Raw genomic sequence first — 17696 nt, 5'->3', positions numbered from 1 at the left:
ACTTATCGCGATGCCGCTACAGAGTTTCGTGTAAACCGTGCCCGTGAAACACCCCCACTATAATTGCAACATGATAACATTGATAACAACAGGATTGGCGTAATTAATTTTCTACCAGCCTTCATTGATTCTTTTCTCATTTATTTTTCATCGTGAAAATTTAATTTTCGGATAATCGATCAAGGTAAATAGACTAGTTGTTGTTCGAAGTTCCTACGTGTTTCTAATACACTGAAAAAAAAACAACCCCCTGAGAAAATTGGCTAAAGAAGTTTTTCGAAATCGTGCAAGAGGAGGAATTTTCTTGCGCTTTCTTGAGCTCATCAGCTTTTCGAGTTCAACGACTTTGCTCAGGTTTCTTACGTACGGGTTGAAAACAATGGAACTAGAAAGAAAAGTCGACGGCTTGCGTTCTAATTACAAACCGTCGCGGTAACAAAGTGAATTTCAACGTTTGTTTTTCTGCCAACCCTCCTTCATTGACCCGGCAATCTCGAATTAAGGCATCGTGGACGAAATGCTTGCAATAATCAAGGCTCCGAAAGTACGCGAATGAAGGAGAATAATTTTTAACGAATGCTAAGTTTTAATTATATCAAAATTTAATTGAACGTAAGCAATGCTAATAGAATTACTTCATTTTGCAAGATTATCTAACAAAAATAAAAATAAATTATCTCTGTGAAAAATTGATAATTCTGCAAGTTAGCAAAAGAACTATAAAGGGAAATAAAAATTGTATAGTACCTTTGCTTTTTCTACAGTTAATTGAATTGTGAAGTAGTAAAAGAAAACTACATTGATACAAGTTTCTTTCGCTGGTAATCATGAAATCAGTTGGCTCTATTCCACAGCGAAATATTTGTTTTACGTTAGCAAACTCATGCACGAGACTAAAGTTTGAAAGCACTTTTCTTCGCTCGAACAACTTCGAATTGACGTAAGTTTTGTACCATCTGCCGGATATTGCATTCTTTGGAAACGTCCTTTACGGTGATTCGAAACGACAGTAGTACATGTCGCTTTTTAAACCGACAACTACTCCGTACCGTTCACGCAGTGAAACAGATCAATGTATTCCGCCACGTAGACGCGACATCGAACAAGAACAAAACGAGGATTCAACATTTCAATTTCTAATACTTGTACGAGATTTTTATCAAAAATCTGAATATCGAAAGAGCATATTTGACCATTGTTCAAAGGTATAAGTTTCTATAAACGATTATCAAAGACGTATCGCAAAACTGTTACAGTAAAAAGCTATTTATTTATAAAATATCTCAATTTTCAAGTACTTGGAACTAACTTGCACAATGCATGACCCATCGAGTAATGTTGTATTCAACTAAATAAAAAGAAAATAATATGAAATACAAAATTATATTAAAATTGGGCCTCTCTCCATGGTCCGCCGTCCGATGGTTATTAAATATTTTCTAAAAATTAATAATCAGCGTCTTTCTTTAAGAATCCTTCAACCCCTATAAATAAAACACCTGTATCTACCCCAGAATAAGCTAAAAACCATTATTAATCGCTAAAGTGATGTTTGAACAAACGTGGAAAGCTGTTACGGTATCTCTACGCGTGTCTCTGTAACTCTTGCAAGTACACATCCCAAAAGGCTGTCATATCGAAGGACAACGTTATACAGCACCGCGAGACATGTTACGCAAACGAGACACCGAGTGAAACGATGCGAGCCGACAAACACTCGCGACCAGAATCCTCTTATCCAAACAAAACGACCGGAGGTGTGCGCGATGGTACACCTATATTAAACGTTCGAGGCTGATCTGTACGAGTGTCGCGGTAACACCGTGAACTCTATCTAGAATCGCGGTTTTGCCATCGCCACTTTTCGCCGTAAGCACATGCTGAAACGACGTACAGAGGTGAACCGCAAGAGACGCGTTTCACCGGGAAACGATGCTTACGATACGGGAACGTAGGTGCGAGGATTTAACATATACACACCTGGTCGGGCCGACCCAAGGTCAGGTCACTAGGCCGCGGAGGTACACAGCGGTTTCTAGGTGTTACCAGTCACCAGGTAAACGACGATTATGCCGCTGGATGACACTGAAATCCTGCTGCTCACAATTCTAAATCTACCATCACCAGTACATCGGGACGAGGAACAGGCCTGGGTCACAATAACATGCAACACGACTTTTGACCTTTCCACAACGTATCACCACGAACACGCGACACACTGACTTATTAACAGTGTGTCGACGTTAATCGATTGGTAATCGATCAACGAGCGTGATCACTGGTATCGAGGAGATGAAAAAAAAAACGAGCGCAGAACGATGCAGAGAATGATTCTCATTGATGCGAACGGAGCAGAGACAAGGGTCGACCTGGCCTCTTCGAGCCTCACCGAAGAACTGGCGGGATCGTGCGCTCGCACGCACCCGTCATCCCCCCCACCACAGACACGCGACACCTATCTGCTCCACCGTAAACCCTCGCTACTTCTTCCCCTACTTTAACTCCCCCTCCATTCGTAGCCGAGCATCCACCCCTATCCCTACCCCCTGTTCGCGCTCGTCTACACAATCGCGGGAGCGCGGAAAATTCAAAGACCAGAGTTAATTATAACGACTTGGACGAGAGGCCAGGGAGCATCCAGCCGTCGTCTCTCTGTTTTCAACGTTCGTTCGTTACTTTCCCGTGTCGACGCACGCTTCGCGATTAATTAATCCTCGATAAACTGACTAGCGATCTGTGAAAATATCGATTTCATCGCGCGGATCGCTGAAAAGCTATGTTTCTTTTTTTTTTTCTTCTTTTTCTTTCTTTTCTCCTCTCTGATGTAGAACGCAGAAGGAAACTCGATGGTGAACACGTTCAACGTCGGTTCAATTCGAAATTGTTCGTCTAATGCGGTTTATTGCGCTAGTTCCCCAGTAAGTGCGTGGAAAATTGAAAGATGAGGGTTAATCAGGGCTGTTAGATCGAAATTCTACGACTCGTTAGATTCGTTCGTTTTCTGCGTTACGACGTTATGCGAAATTAAAAGAGACCTTTATAGAGAAATAAGGAAAAAAATCATGATTTTTTATTAGGGGAATGATCGATTTTTATTAGTTTAATTTTTCATTATTTTCCTACGTCTCTTCAACCCCTAATTAATACATTTCTTGTTAAAGTAGGTTTTTCCCCTGTTTCTTGGAATTCTATTGGTGCTCTCTCGAATTCTATGGTACAATGCATTCGATTACGCGTAGACTGGAACGCGTAATTTTAAATTGGTCCGCGAAAGCGCAATTTATTCGATCGATCTCGCAATCTACTATCGATTCGTGAACAACAGCGAATTCAAGTTAAGGTAAGTGCTCCCATTATGGACCACTTCCCGATATACTTCAATCCTGGTGTTTTCGAAAGTTTTCATAGAAATCGCCAGATAACACCATAAACTAGACTCTCGTGTCTGTAATGAGCTAACGTGCGCAGAATAGCTTATTTCAAATCGTGTAGACAATACCATAAAAAAGGATTTCAATGGAATTTGTAAACTAGCATTATAAATAAAAATTGTAGAATATTTAAAAATAATTTCCTATTCGAAAAGCGTTCGAATCGTAGCATTGGTTTTCCACGATCTTTTCCGATTGTACGATGCAATCATGTGTTCCCGCATTTGTTATGTAAATAGGATAGTAGTGTGTTCACTGTGTATTCCTAGGATGTTCATGAACACGAAGACCTAGATTCGCCGCAGCATACGTGATTATTATCAAATAGAACGTGAAACGCATGTGGTTCCAAGGAAAAAGACAATCCGATCCTTGAAATTCAATTAACTATTGATTTGGAATCATTTATGATTGCTTAAAAATTATACGAACGACCTTACAAATTAGAAAAATAAATTGGATCGTGTAGATAAAACATTTCAGATGAATTTAACCCTTGAACAACGGAGCTTGGATCGATCGTGACCCAAACAAGTTAATTTTAAAACAAAAGAGTTTCATATATTAAAAAAGTAATTTTTAAAAGGAACCGTATAAAATATAGAAAATGAAAATAATATGAAATAGAAAATTAAATTAATATTGAAGCTCTCTCCGTGGTCCGTCGTCATCCGAGGGTTAAAACGCGACACGCACCGTAACAAATTCTTTCCTAGCGAATCGTTCCGGTAAAAACGTTCGTTTTATGCAAAAACGACGCATAATATTTCGATTAAGTTAAAATACGACATATTACGGTGAGTTTCATTCAGTTAACAACCATTCATTGAGTGTATCACGTTTGTACCGTAAGGTAATTCACTTCCCGTGCACGCGATCTTTTCCATTAACAGACAATGTTTATATTCTTGTGTATCATTCTTTTCCCCGCTTTTCTATTTATAAAATATATAAACGATCTTAGTGCTCGAACAACAGTCCATTAAAATAACTACAATTCAAATAATTTTATAAAAGAATTCGAACTGCAATGATTTATAAGAACTCTAAGGAATAATCATGAATTATTATTGAAGAAAAAGAATGAATGGAATACGGAATACAGTGGCTAGAAAATATATGTAACAGAATATACCAGATATCAAGAGAGATCGTAAGACAAGGACTCTATGGGGATGCTACTTTCGTTGATATCACGCAACAATTTGAAATGATGCGTTTGTAAGAAAAATTTTGGAGATTTTGAAGGGTGTGATATACTATAGAGCATAGAGCAAGCTAGCCACGGCTTCATTCCTCACAGCGGCGCGAATCGATAAACGGCGACCATCACGCAACACACAAACCCATCCTCACCAACCACCTCGACCTCGACGTCCGGGTGCACCATTCCCTGGATCGTACGCCACCCGTACGCTACACATCGCGTGTCATTAAAGGAGACAGGGCTCTCGGTACATCCGACTTCGACAATGATATACACCAACCCTCAAAGATATCTGCCCATCTATACCATTTTGTATTTCCGAGATACAATACCGCACAAAAGTTATACATCTATTGAAATTTTAGAAAAATCTAACGAACAAAGTGCATTCAAGTGAAATAATTCTTTGAATCGGCATGAAATTAACTGGATATTTCGTCAAATAATTCTCTACGTTTAACACGTTTTTTTATCTAAAATTTTCTCTTTGAAAATGATGAAACATTTAACGATGTTCTAGTCGAATGAGAAACTTTTAATTGAATAACAGAGTTTTCAATACGTTCGACCTCAAGAATAATTCCCCCTACTATCCTCTATCCTCCTATTCTCTTTTTTCCCCCAGATCCATGTAAAATTAACCGTGATACGAAGGTAGAAACTTTTTGATCGAATAACAGACTCTGCTTTCGGTATATCCAACTTCAATAATCATATAGCATCTCTCTTCTTCACTCTCCCCCATTTTACCTACTGATCTCGTTTCCTTTGGATTCGTACACAATCGATTCACCGGATATTCCAAAACAATTCCGTGTTTCATCCACACTTTTCTGTTTGATTAAATCTTTTGTGGGGATATTAACAACGCGGCTATACGATACAACGTAAACTTCCCTCTTTCCACCTCTAAAATTCTGAACTTTCGAAAATTTAAAAGTTTAAACATTAGAGAATTCTAAAATTCTAAAATTGAAAAACTCGCTTTCGGTAAAAAAGAGAAATATGAAATTTTGAAAGACTAAAAATACAAAAGGGGTAGCATGTAAGAAATTTATTAAAAGAGAATTCATTGGAAGCAGGTATTCAGAAACGAGATTATTCTAAATAGTATGCAACAGCAGCGAATGTGAACTATTATCATTTGCATTCATAATAGTTGGGTGGTATTCACACATAATCACTACTTAGATAATATATGATGCATACATTCCTATCAAAAATTCAACAGATAAAGGCAATTGTTCTCAGTGAACGCGATTACTTTAATACAAAATATCAGACAAACTCTTTGTCACTGATTTTATAAAATCAGAATACATTGCAAATTCATAAAGACACAAAATTATGAACAAATTAAAGTAGTATCCGTAAGAATCGTATAAATACACAAGAATTTATTGTTACATATAAATACAGACAAGTGAAATAATAAAATAATATATTTCATATTATTGTTTTTTTTAATTTATTGTAGAATGTTAATAAAAAAAACATTTCTTATTGCACATTTATGCTACATTGTTTTTTAATTATTAATTTAAAAACTTTAATTAAACAACAATTAATCTATATCTGTATTTATAAGTAACGATTCTTTCATAATATATAATGTTTGAAACAAGTTAAAACTTACAGATCATTTTAAACTTCCCGCCAGTTGACATCACGTGACGCGTTACCCCATATTGTGCGTAATACCCAACTTTATACGTGCCACGCTGCTGGAACCTTATATTTCCTCTTTTTCTGCTTATCTGTAATTGATGAACAGGAATTTATGATAAAATATTATACAATAGCAATATACAATTGATATGGGTACTATTCAAACGAAAGATAACTTTTTGCAAACAAAAGATTGCTAATTTAAGGAATATGACGCTACTTAAATATTTGCAACAAATGCCTAATTTTTACCCATTACAGTACTTATTTGCTAAAATATTGCATTTACAAGTCATTATTTTGTATTAGTAAACAAATATAAGCTGTTTTGAATATTTTTTTAAAGAATACATGTGACGCTCTACGTATTCGAATCTTGACGTAGATCCGTACTCTTTACTTCATATTTAAAGACTATCATTCCTTTTAATATATGCTCGTAAATTGTTATTTATATAATATACGTAGAGAGCTACGTACTAAAATCATTATTTTTGTATATTGAAGTAAATTAAAACTCACTTACCACACAAAAGGAAAGAATATTCGAGGAGAGCACTAAACACTGTTCACTCACGTACGCCATTACGGTGTCTAAAATTTGGCGCGAAAATTTAATGCGCATGTGAGCAAAGTGGCGGACTAGGTGGCGCCAGAAGCGCAGTGAAAACAGAAACCCAAACCGGTCATGGAGGCTAGTTAACGACTGTGCGCCGCGCTTGCGAATAGTAATTTCATCGAGATATTGTGATATTACACGGACGCCAGAGAATCAACAGAAATATTGCCGGTTTAAACGAAAATGGGTGCATACTTGTCAGAACCAATTACAAAGAAAGTGTCGAGCGACCAAGTAGGCAAGAATGTCGCATTCGGCGCGAGTTCCATGCAAGGCTGGCGAATTAGTCAAGAGGTAAGATAAAACCCTCGAGCGGCCAGTGCACCGTTACCTAGTTTCGTTTCGGTCAGAGAACGGTTTGCCGGTTCACCGTTTCGCTAGGGTATTACGACATCCATCCTGATCTATTGCAAACGTAATCCATCTATATCACGAAGCGCGAAATTCAGTCTATTCGATTCGAGAACACAGAAAATACTGTGCCAAACGTAGCGAGAATGTACCTCGACGTTTCGCGCGTGTACAAAACATTGCTATTGCAAAATTATTAGCATTCATTGCCATGTTTCAAAGTTCTTCACAAAACATAAGTTTTCACGATTTAACGAGACTTTTCTACTCTATTAAAACGCGTTTACTTATTATTGTATTTGATATGATTGTACAAGAAACTTTACGAAGTAATTTTTTTATTTTGCAGTTTAGAAATAGGAAAGTAACGCAACTGGGGGCATTATTGCTTCCAAAGTAGTATTCACTTGTCTGTGATAGATCTATTTTGTAATAATTATTGTTTAGAAAATAAAATGCGAGAATTGTAAAACAATATTTCATAAAGATTTAATTATATGCTTTTGTTAAAATGATTTGATTTATTATATGTAATACTATTGATTCCCTAATACATCCTATGTATAGAAAATAAATTTTTTAATTTCTGTACTAAATATACATGTGTTATAATATTAAAGTAGCAAATAACCTTATTTATATAGTGTACCCAAAAGTTTTCATGGTGTTTATAGAATCCATTATAATATAAAACATGTGTAAAATGAAATAAGAAGAATATGAAATTTAAATAAATTAAGGTGTTTTTAAACAGTATTATTGCATACATTCGTAATATAATTATTTGTTTATAGGATGCACATAATTGTTGTATAGATTTTGATGAAAATGTTTCATTATTTGCTGTATATGATGGTCATGGGGGACACGAAGTAGCTACTTACTGTGCAAGTAATCTCCCAGATTTTATTAAACAAACCGAGGCATACAAAAAAGGAGATATTAGGCAAGCTTTAATAGATGCCTTTTTAGGCTTTGATGCTACACTCGAAAAACCTGAAGTAATTAGTATTCTTAAAGAATTAGCAGGAACATCCACTACAGATAATAAAAAAGATGATTTAAATGAATCTGGTGCGTCTCTTTTTATTTGTATAAATTATTCCACCTATTTCTTTATAAAAAGATATAATCTAATAAATTTGTCTTCATACGTTACATTGCATATAGATGAGGAAGAGAATGTTAATAATCTATGTATGGAAGCAACAATGCCATTAGAAGAAGTAATGGCAAAGTATCAATCGGAATCAAATCCTCAAGTAAAATCTTTGAAAAATGAAAACTGCAATAAAAGAACTTGTTCCGCAAGTCCTTACTTACGTGGACGAAGGGGTAGAGAGAAAGCAAGCTCGTCGTCGTCAGGGGCAGGATGTTCTTCGTCTTCATCCTCGTGGAATACAAATGAAGCTGATGTAAGTAGTTCCAGTCAACCATGCGGATCAACTTTATCTAGCACAATGGAACGAAAAGATTCTGAGTGTCCTGGTAACAATGAGGCTGAACAAGTTCTTGATTCGACTACCAGTAATGGAAATGTACACACATCCCCGCCGGTAGGATCAACAGCAGATATAGAACCAATAAAGACTGCAGATATGCCTGATAGTTCTGAGGATATAAACAAAAAAGTTACGAGTCCAGGAAAAATTACGTGCGACGAATCAAATGAAAATGAAGTAGAGTTAAATGGTGCTGAATCGAAACGAATTGAAGATGCAGACAGCAGTAAAGGTGGAGGTGACAATGTGTCTAGCAGCTCGTGTATTCCGGTTGAGAACGGAGATGCGGGACAACAAGAAAGAATAAGCAGTACTGGTAGAAGAAGGATTCAGCCTATCACTTTGTACCATAATCTTCTTAAAAAAGATAGCGAAGATTCAGAAGAAGATGATGACGATGACGAAAATGATACAACCTTTGATGGAGTTCCAGAAAGGTAGAAACCTACGCGTATACCTTTGCTTAGAAAATCAAAATTATCATCGGTACATCTTATATTAACTTTTCCTGGATAGTTTTAGCGACGAAGATGACACAGAAGACATAGACGAAGATGAAAGCGACGAAGACGAAGAAGATGAAGATGCAGATGGCAATATTGATGATGATGAAGACGATGATGACGATGATGATAGTGGGAGCCTCATGATGGATAAAGAAGAGGTATGAAAAATTCTTTACATCGTATATATTTTAAAGAAATACGGTTAAGAAGCAATGAAAACAAAATCATTTATTAGTAATATTGTGTTAAGATAGTACTTTTGTAATTAAGAAAGATTTACAATTAAGTAACGTGAATCATTAATTTGAACAGCCGGGTTATGATAGTGGATGCACTGCAGTAGTTGCTGTGTTAAAAGGGAATGAATTATACGTGGCAAATGCTGGAGATTCCCGTTGTGTTTTATGTAGAGATGGTCAAGCGGTTGAACTTAGTTTAGATCACAAACCTGAAGATGAACCAGAAATGGAGCGCATAGTAAAAGCTGGCGGAAAAGTTACCGCCGATGGTAGAGTAAATGGTGGCCTTAATTTATCAAGAGCGCTCGGGGACCATGCTTATAAACAAAATGCAGATTTGCCACCGCAAGAACAAATGATATCGGCACTTCCGGATGTCAGGCATATTACAATTGAACCAGAAAAGGACGAGTTTATGGTGCTTGCTTGTGATGGTATTTGGAATTTCATGTCAAGTCAAGATGTTATACAATTTATTCGTTCCCGCTTGACACATAATCACGATAAACTATCTCAAATTTGTGAAGAGGTATAAAATAGCTAATTATTTTCTCTATTTACTCTGACTAATAAAATATTAGTTACTAATGCAAAATATTGTATTATAGCTATTTGATCATTGCCTTGCACCTGACACTTGTGGAGATGGTACAGGTTGCGACAATATGACGGCTGTAATAATTCGATTTAAACCACAAACTGATACGGTAACAAACAGTAATACCGTTGAGATATGTACTGCTAAAAGGTCGTTATCACCAGCTATATCCGCGGAAGAAAGCAACGACTGCGTTATACAAGATGATGCGGTGAAATCTTGCAAACGCCTTAAGACCGAAGCAGCTATGTGAGATTTGTGTTAAATGTTATAAACTGATCTCTGGAAACAGATGAGTGAATGTGAATTTATGTAAAATTATGTAATTCTATGGAACTGTGAATTTCGAATGGATACTCGATGGTGATCGATAACAGTTACATCAAACAACATGTAAAGTATGTTAGTGTTGGCTATTGGTGGCAGACTGATAAATTGGAGCACATGAGGATGATAATTCGTTGCTTCTGTTTTGATTTTGTTTTTATTTTTTTTTTTTTTAATATATTAACTTACAATTCGTACATTTAAAAATTATTTAATTACACCTATTAATGGTGGATAGTGTATTATACGGTCTAACATTTTGATAAAAGCTTGTACAAAATATGTAAGACAGTCATACAAACATTCTGTATAATTAATAAAGTAATCGATGTTTCTCTTTATAAGTACTTTTTATGGTAATGATAAGGTAGGTAATAAGTAATAAAAAATAAAATCAGTCTAAAATCATTTATTAACCAGGAGAGTGTCAAGACCTTTAGATCTATTTAATGTCTAAACGAAATCAATGACCCAAAGGTCTTTTCGCTTTCCTTGGAAGTCAGAGCCTCGTAAGATTTCATAAACATCACGTACAATAGCAGTTATGTTAAAACTGAACATTTTTTTTTATAAATTTTAAATTTTTCGACTTTACATATTTAAATATCGTTGACTATTTTGATTTTCTTTATTAAGTAAAACCTAATTATACATCATCCCATTTGCTCCATCAACATTTATGGAATATACTCTTTGAGTTTTTAGATGACATCCATAGTAGATATGTAATTGTACATATTTATAAATTTAGACTATAGGATTTATATTTGTAATTCAACACGATACCATTTCTTATTTTTACGAAATAAAGTTTATTTTTGAATCCCTGGGTATAGTGGTTGAATGGATGGGTGAGCGAATAATCTTAAAAACGTGAAAAACCGTATTGTGTAACAAAGACGATTGTGTATTGCGCGTTGGTAATTTGTGATCTTGTACTAAAAGTACTGTTTAAAAGGGTATGTAATGTGTTGTGGAATACTATCTACTTAAACTGTTTTAAATTTCATTTCGAATTTCTCATAGTATCGAAAGTGTTCCGTAAATTAATAACATAAGAAAAATATTTATTTATGAAGAAAAAAAAATAATAAAATTATGAATTAAAGATATTTACACGCACGCGAACGATTTGAGAATTGAAAATTAATAGGATGTATGTATTAGGAGTAAATTAAATTCGTATAAATAATATGTAAAAAAACGAGGATAGCAAAATTATTTACAAGTTTTGAAAAGCGTACATATTTTATTTTCATTTAAATCATTTGACTTACACTGTGGGCTTACATATTTTATTGTCTACATAATTATTTAGATTTTCTTTCTATATGGTTGCAACACATAAATAAAAAACATTGTTAATATTTTAATATAAAAATAACACTTGATAAATCTTTTTCATATCATGATTGAAATTTTATTGCAGTACTTTTATCACAGAACAGACATACGATATAATAATAATTGTGCATTTGCAAAACATACAAAGTTTTTATTCAGTTAACATAATATAGCTAGTAGATGAATAATTATATAAATTAATCACTTGCAACGTCTAAGATTGCTTCAAATTTTGTACTGTTATTCCACCTTCTACAACTGCTCACATGTAATTGCGGCTGTTAGTAAAGAGTAATTATATAAACGTTGTTTATAATTATAAAGAAAGTAACTTACGAACGAAAAAATAAGTAACACTATTATCAAAATGATCATTAATATATGAATACTAGAAGCAGTACATAGTATTACTCAGAATTAACTAATGTGCCTTTCTGATTCAGGGGTTGAGAACCTTCACAATATGTATGTACATTTGATGCCGTCTTATTAAGAAGGGTTTAAACCCCGATACCGTCTTAACTGCAAACTTCGTCATGAATTTATGTATAAATATCTTGTTTCATAATATATGTCACTTCAATTATTTTTTTGTAGTTTTACTTATATTCCTACTTCAATCGATTTTTGTACACAACTTTGTATAAAGATGTATAGACATATGTTAAATAGAGATAGATTCATAATTACGAAACTAATATAATGTACATTTTAATTGACCGTTAAGTGTTCAATTGTTTCTATCTGTTCCATTTCAATTTTTTTTAGAGAATCATACTGTATACGAAGTCTCTCAAGTTCCATAGATTTTTCAACAATTTGTGCCTGCAAGTAATACACATAAGCATTATTTAAATTCTGGATAATTCAATTTTTAAAACTGTTTTATCTAGTATTTAATAATTATAGTATATTAAAATACTTTTAGTTTTAATTACCTGAATTTGTTGTTTCTGAGCGTCTCTTTCTTTCGCAACAGATCGAAGTAAATTTCGGGTTCCGATCGTTTTCATTTTCTCTTTCTCAACTTCATTTGCTAATTGATTTATTAATTCTATAAATTCATTACAGTTTGATTGAAACTCAGTAATTCCTGGGAAATAAAAAGTAATATAATTACTTAACCGTTTAATGGACAAAAAAAATAATAATTGTAAAGTTTTTGAATCGTTTGTATTATTTATGTATATATATATGTTAATGAAACTTTTATTAAAGCGCATAGCTCTAATAATATAAATTATATATGTATCTGTGCAGTAATGAAATAAGAAATTCAAATATGTATAACAGTAAATATTTTAATCATTCTTTTACATTATTTCAAATATTGGAATGCTGATCAAAATTTTATCCAGAAGCGGCAACCTGTGTAGATGGCAGTAATTACGGTGGTAAATGAACAGGCATTTGTTTTACAAAAAACTATCGGCTAATTATTGAATTTACTACAAAAGGTAACAAATAATTAAATAAATAAAGAAACAAATCTTATGGAAATGATTCTCTAATCAAATCGCGCTTTCCAAATAAGCACATAAATGTGAAATAAGTATGTTATCGTAACGACTTCTATAAAACTCACTCGAAATGAAATTTTGACATTCTTCTTTAAGTTTATTCGCTTGATTTGCCACTTCTGGCTCTAATACACGTATTTTACTTAAGTCGTCAATATAAATCCCATACTTTGCTAAAGAGTCAGCCATTTTCTTAAATAAACAAACGATCAAACTCTTGGTTAGTAGCGCTTGCGCGTATTCCCAACTAGTCTTCGCTTCTTCGTGCTAGTCACTCACCAAAATGGGGGTACGATAGGGTGTATTTTTTTTATCAAGTCGTAAGACATTAAAGAAGTAGTGAATCGTGCTATATAACAGGGTTTTAACATTTAAGATGAGACTAATAAATGCGACATAAAATATCATTGTATTGGTTATCGTTTATCACTTGCGTTGTCGCTCAAGAGACGCAACGCTTCGTTCTTTCTCTGTTATATTTTCGGTTTGACATTTAACGTAATCAATATACTTTCTCGCTGAAATATTTATCATCGTCACTGTTTAACGTTTTGATATTTCGTCATTGTCGTTCGTTATGTCCGGAGATCATAAAGCGGGAATTAAATATCCTTCGGAGTACGTCAAGCTCAATATCGGCGGTTCCTTACACTATACAACTTTAGGTACACTCCAAAAACATGACACTATGTTACGTGCTATGTTTAGTGGCCGCATGGAAATTCTTACAGACCCTGAAGGTGAGATTTTGTGTAGAAACTATAGTATTTAAGCATTGACAAGATACAGGGTTTTAATGAGTCTTCATTAAGATACATGTAATAGAGAATTACATTTTCATTTATAAAAAAAAAATAGATGAGTTTTCTCTTTACCTGGTTGTAATTTAAAGCATAAGATTAAATGTTGTTCTTTTACTTATGTAAATAATATAAATCTTATTTGCAGGATGGATATTAATTGATAGATGTGGAAAACATTTTGGTACAATTTTAAACTTCTTAAGAGACGGTTCAGTCCCTTTACCAGAAAGCACAAAAGAAATGGCAGAGTTGCTTGCAGAAGCAAAGTATTATTGTATTACCGAATTAGCTGAATCGTGTGAGCAAGCTCTTCATCGAAAGGAAAGGGAAGCAGAACCTATTTGTAGGGTTCCGCTTATCACTTCCCAAAGAGAGGAGCAGTTGTTAATTAGCAGTACTACTAAACCAGTAGTAAAGCTGCTCATTAATAGGCACAATAACAAATATTCATACACAAGGTGATAATACCTGTTTTATAAAAATTGCTATATGCAATGAAACAAAAAACAAATAAATACAAAAAGCCTTGTCTTTACAGTACATCAGATGACAATCTGTTAAAAAACATAGAATTGTTCGACAAAATGTCCCTTAGATTCAGTGGTAGAGTATTATTTATTAAAGATGTGATTGGATCCAGTGAAATTTGTTGTTGGACATTTTATGGCCATGGTCGTAAAGTTGCAGAAGTTTGTTGCCACTCTATTGTATATACAACTGATAAGAAACACACGAAGGTAATATCAAATATACATGTATTATATTAAAATTTCAACATAATATATAACATATAATATGAAATACATCTTAAATGTGAATAAGAAAAGTAAAAGCTTCGATTCGTAACACATAGGTTGAGTTTCCAGAGGCCAGAATTTATGAAGAGACATTAAATATTTTATTATACGAACACCGAAATGGTCCCGACCAAGAATTAATGCAAGCAACATCGTCGCGTGGTGCAGTTAGCGGTGCACCACCTTGCACATCAGATGAAGAAGAGGGTGAGCGTTCAGGCTTGGCTCGCCTTCGCTCCAACAAACAAAACACCAACTGACCCAACCTTGCCCTTTTTACCCCTCCTAATCCAGCGACCCTTAGCGTCGTTCGAGTCCTCGCCCTTAAGACGCGAGCCAATGTAAAGTAAGATGTATGAAAGAGGAAACATACGCAAATTTCATACGGATGCATATATATACACATATTTAATTTATGTGCATATATATGTATGTGCGTCACTTTCTCTTTATCCTCTATATCTCGTGCAAAAAACTAATGAACAACATCGTTAAAATTGGTTGTATAATGGACTACCACTAAGTTTCACATCACAGTCTTATATTTTCGTGGTATATATCTACATATCCTACTCGTTTCACATATCTCAAATCATTTACAGATATTTTGATTTTGAACGGAATGACAAATTCGTCTTGGATTTATTTATACTTATACTATAAGGTGTATTAATTATAAAAGAAAAAAAAAGCAAATAGATAAGGGTACGTTTTCTTATTTCTTGTTTTCGCGTTCAGAATAAGTACGGTTAAGAGAACAGAGATGCGAGTACTATTGATGTGCCAAATGTTTATGTCAGAAGTAAAACAAAAATAAGTCGAAGTTGCCATTCTATGACTGATGGAATTATTTACTATCTTATACTCTTCAACAACTTTTAAGCAGTTATTTAAAGTAACGAATTGTATAAAAAGCTTACACAACATAGGACTGTATTGTTACCTGTTATAAGTATTATTATTATTATTATTATTATTATTATCATTATAAATTGAACATGTTTATATTACTTTTTTACAAAAAGAATTTTTTAACTTAAAAATGTTATATAACTGCTTAAAAGATGATCTGGAGTAAACACTGCCAGTAAAATAACTATAACAGAGTATAGAAAAATTATCAACCAAATGCAATTAAAAAATGAATTGAAACTATAGTTGAATCCTCAACCTTGTTTAATTTTGAACATTGGTCCTTTATTATGAGAACAACATGGTAACTTTTATAAGCATGTAAGCTTTGTGTTAATTTCTGAATATCATTCCAAAATGTGGTACATTTCTTTTCATATTAATACTTTTTACTTTACTTACATACTTCAACTTATAAAAACAAATACATTTATAATTCAATGAACACCGCAAATTAATACAATTTATTGTTTTGATATGGTGCAAACTTCTATATTTAATGAAGGGACCATATGTATTCCAATTTCATACCTACAGTTATTTTGCTGTGGGCAAGCTTTTATACAAACATTATACTATTAATTATTTGTTGAATTGCTAAATTATCGAATTAGAAATATTTATTCTCCCGAATACAAGACGATATTTGTGTGTATACAATTACAGCAATAGGAAAAAACGTAAGATTTAACGACAGAAGAGTTTAAGTTCCTATAATTTTATGTACGGCAAAGAATTGTAGGTAGTTAGTGTCGTTCATATTCCGTATTTATTATAAACCGCTATGATTAATAAAATTATGTAATATGTAAGTTAAGCTAAATGCAATATATCTTATGTTAATGAAAATATTATTGCTGCTTGCATTTTTCAACCTCACAGTAGAGCACAGTTTTAATGGCCTCCTTTGTCAGGTAAAACCGACACGAGCTTTAACATTTGTTCAAATTATATATGTTTTTATATATAAAATTAATAGAAATAGTCGTCAAAAATAAACTGAAAATTGTACTGATTATTTATGTTTTCTTTCAGGAAACTAGTACGTCCCATCAAAATACGTAAGGTAGCCATGGTCCACTTATAAAAACGACGAAATTTCTAATCTAGCCACATTGTACAAGCCAGCAACGTTTCTGTTTTACAGTTATTCAAAAATATATCAAAAGTTTTGTCTTGTATCCGGGTGAATTATTACCTCTTAAAATTTACAGATGATGTCATTATATCTTTTTATTCACAGTTTTGCAAACGTTTATATTTAGCTAAAATTTTGAAATAACATATAATAGTTTTACAAAAAAATTATACTCAAAGGAAAAGATGAATTAAATGAATTTGAAGATTAAATTCCATTTAATTAATATAAGTAGATCTATTTGATATATAGGTACCACTGTAACTAAACAAAAAAGATAATAATAATATTATATAACATTTAATTAAAATTATATTAAACTATACTTTTTGTTTAGGTTTATACTTGTATAACAATGATAAGATTATGGTCTATTAGTTCAAGCTTAAATATATTTATGTCTGCATACATATTTATTAGGAAAAGACTGATTTGCAGAATATTTTTCAATTTTCATTGGGAAAACCTTGCAGAATGTACAAATAATGCTTGTAAAATAGATAAGGAAAAAAATTAAATACTACCATCAACTAAATCAATAATATAAAACATGTAAATATTTATCTGTTTTGAGTGGATAAATAACATTAAATAAAATATTTTATGTCATTAAAAGAAAGAGTTTCACTATTTAGAATTATCGCAAATATGTATAATGTTCAATGATAACTGTATGTCTGTGATACTAGTGTCACCAAATTATTGCATACAAAAATATTGGAAAAACAGTTCAA

General features: G+C 33.2%; 4 protein-coding genes across 6 annotated transcripts in view; 2 read left to right on the top strand and 2 right to left on the bottom strand.

Annotated features, from left to right (window-relative positions):
• Nucleotides 1–6922, bottom strand: part of Hs3st-A (Heparan sulfate 3-O sulfotransferase-A) — a 79994-nt gene extending 73072 nt beyond the window's left edge. Inside the window, exons 1-2 of one of the 2 annotated variants that reach the window (XM_034326568.2) lie at nt 6833–6922; nt 6275–6395 (exon numbers count right to left, since the gene is read on the bottom strand). The gene's annotated coding sequence lies outside the window, so the exon portion shown is untranslated. Of the gene's footprint in view, nt 1–1980; nt 2383–6274; nt 6396–6832 lie in introns of those variants that run through there. The other variant, XM_034326567.2, reaches the window with a different exon arrangement.
• Nucleotides 6923–6959: 37 nt separating this feature from the next.
• On the top strand, nt 6960–10619 carry LOC117605332 (protein phosphatase 1G). Its single transcript, XM_034326557.2, has 6 exons — nt 6960–7219; nt 8071–8350; nt 8447–9215; nt 9295–9442; nt 9597–10052; nt 10132–10619. Exons 1-6 carry the CDS (start codon nt 7109–7111, stop codon nt 10372–10374), a joined length of 2007 nt encoding a protein of 668 aa, XP_034182448.1. The 5' UTR covers nt 6960–7108; the 3' UTR covers nt 10375–10619.
• Nucleotides 10620–11523: 904 nt separating this feature from the next.
• Nucleotides 11524–13510, bottom strand: IFT20 (intraflagellar transport 20). Its single transcript, XM_034326572.2, has 3 exons — nt 13378–13510; nt 12731–12885; nt 11524–12617 (listed from the first exon to the last, which is right to left on the bottom strand). The coding sequence occupies exons 1-3, from the start codon at nt 13499–13501 to the stop codon at nt 12504–12506; spliced, it is 393 nt and encodes a 130-aa protein (XP_034182463.1). The 5' UTR covers nt 13502–13510; the 3' UTR covers nt 11524–12503.
• A 379-nt stretch (nt 13511–13889) lies between these two features.
• LOC117605337 (BTB/POZ domain-containing adapter for CUL3-mediated RhoA degradation protein 3) lies at nt 13890–17005 on the top strand. 2 transcript variants are annotated; one of them, XM_034326571.2, is made up of 5 exons: nt 13890–14052; nt 14261–14573; nt 14654–14852; nt 14969–15119; nt 16860–17005. In XM_034326571.2, exons 1-5 carry the CDS (start codon nt 13890–13892, stop codon nt 16865–16867), a joined length of 834 nt encoding a protein of 277 aa, XP_034182462.1. In that variant the 3' UTR covers nt 16868–17005. The 2 variants fall into 2 exon arrangements, with proteins under 2 accessions (XP_034182462.1, XP_034182461.1); XM_034326570.2 differs by having other exon boundaries at nt 14969–17005.
• Nucleotides 17006–17696: the final 691 nt, after the last annotated feature.

This window comes from Osmia lignaria, chromosome 3 (genome assembly GCF_051020975.1).
Source record: "Osmia lignaria lignaria isolate PbOS001 chromosome 3, iyOsmLign1, whole genome shotgun sequence".
In the NCBI taxonomy this organism is placed as follows: Eukaryota; Metazoa; Arthropoda; class Insecta; order Hymenoptera; family Megachilidae; genus Osmia; species Osmia lignaria.
The sequence above is the reverse complement of the archived record's forward strand: the minus strand, read 5'-3'. Positions and strand labels throughout refer to the sequence as shown.

Coding starts and splice junctions, on each gene's coding strand:
- LOC117605337 (XM_034326570.2), top strand. CDS start 13,890: ATGTCCGGAGATCATAAAGCGGGAATTAAATATCCTTCGGAGTACGTC. Junction 14,574..14,653: donor AACAAATATTCATACACAAG/GTGATAATACCT, acceptor TTGTCTTTACAG/TACATCAGATGACAATCTGT. Junction 14,853..14,968: donor CTGATAAGAAACACACGAAG/GTAATATCAAAT, acceptor CGTAACACATAG/GTTGAGTTTCCAGAGGCCAG.
- LOC117605332 (XM_034326557.2), top strand. CDS start 7,109: ATGGGTGCATACTTGTCAGAACCAATTACAAAGAAAGTGTCGAGCGAC. Junction 7,220..8,070: donor GCTGGCGAATTAGTCAAGAG/GTAAGATAAAAC, acceptor ATTTGTTTATAG/GATGCACATAATTGTTGTAT. Junction 10,053..10,131: donor TATCTCAAATTTGTGAAGAG/GTATAAAATAGC, acceptor ATTGTATTATAG/CTATTTGATCATTGCCTTGC.
- IFT20 (XM_034326572.2), bottom strand. CDS start 13,501: ATGGCTGACTCTTTAGCAAAGTATGGGATTTATATTGACGACTTAAGT. Junction 12,886..13,377: donor ATGTCAAAATTTCATTTCGA/GTGAGTTTTATA, acceptor TTTATTTCCCAG/GAATTACTGAGTTTCAATCA. Junction 12,618..12,730: donor CTCAGAAACAACAAATTCAG/GTAATTAAAACT, acceptor TATTACTTGCAG/GCACAAATTGTTGAAAAATC.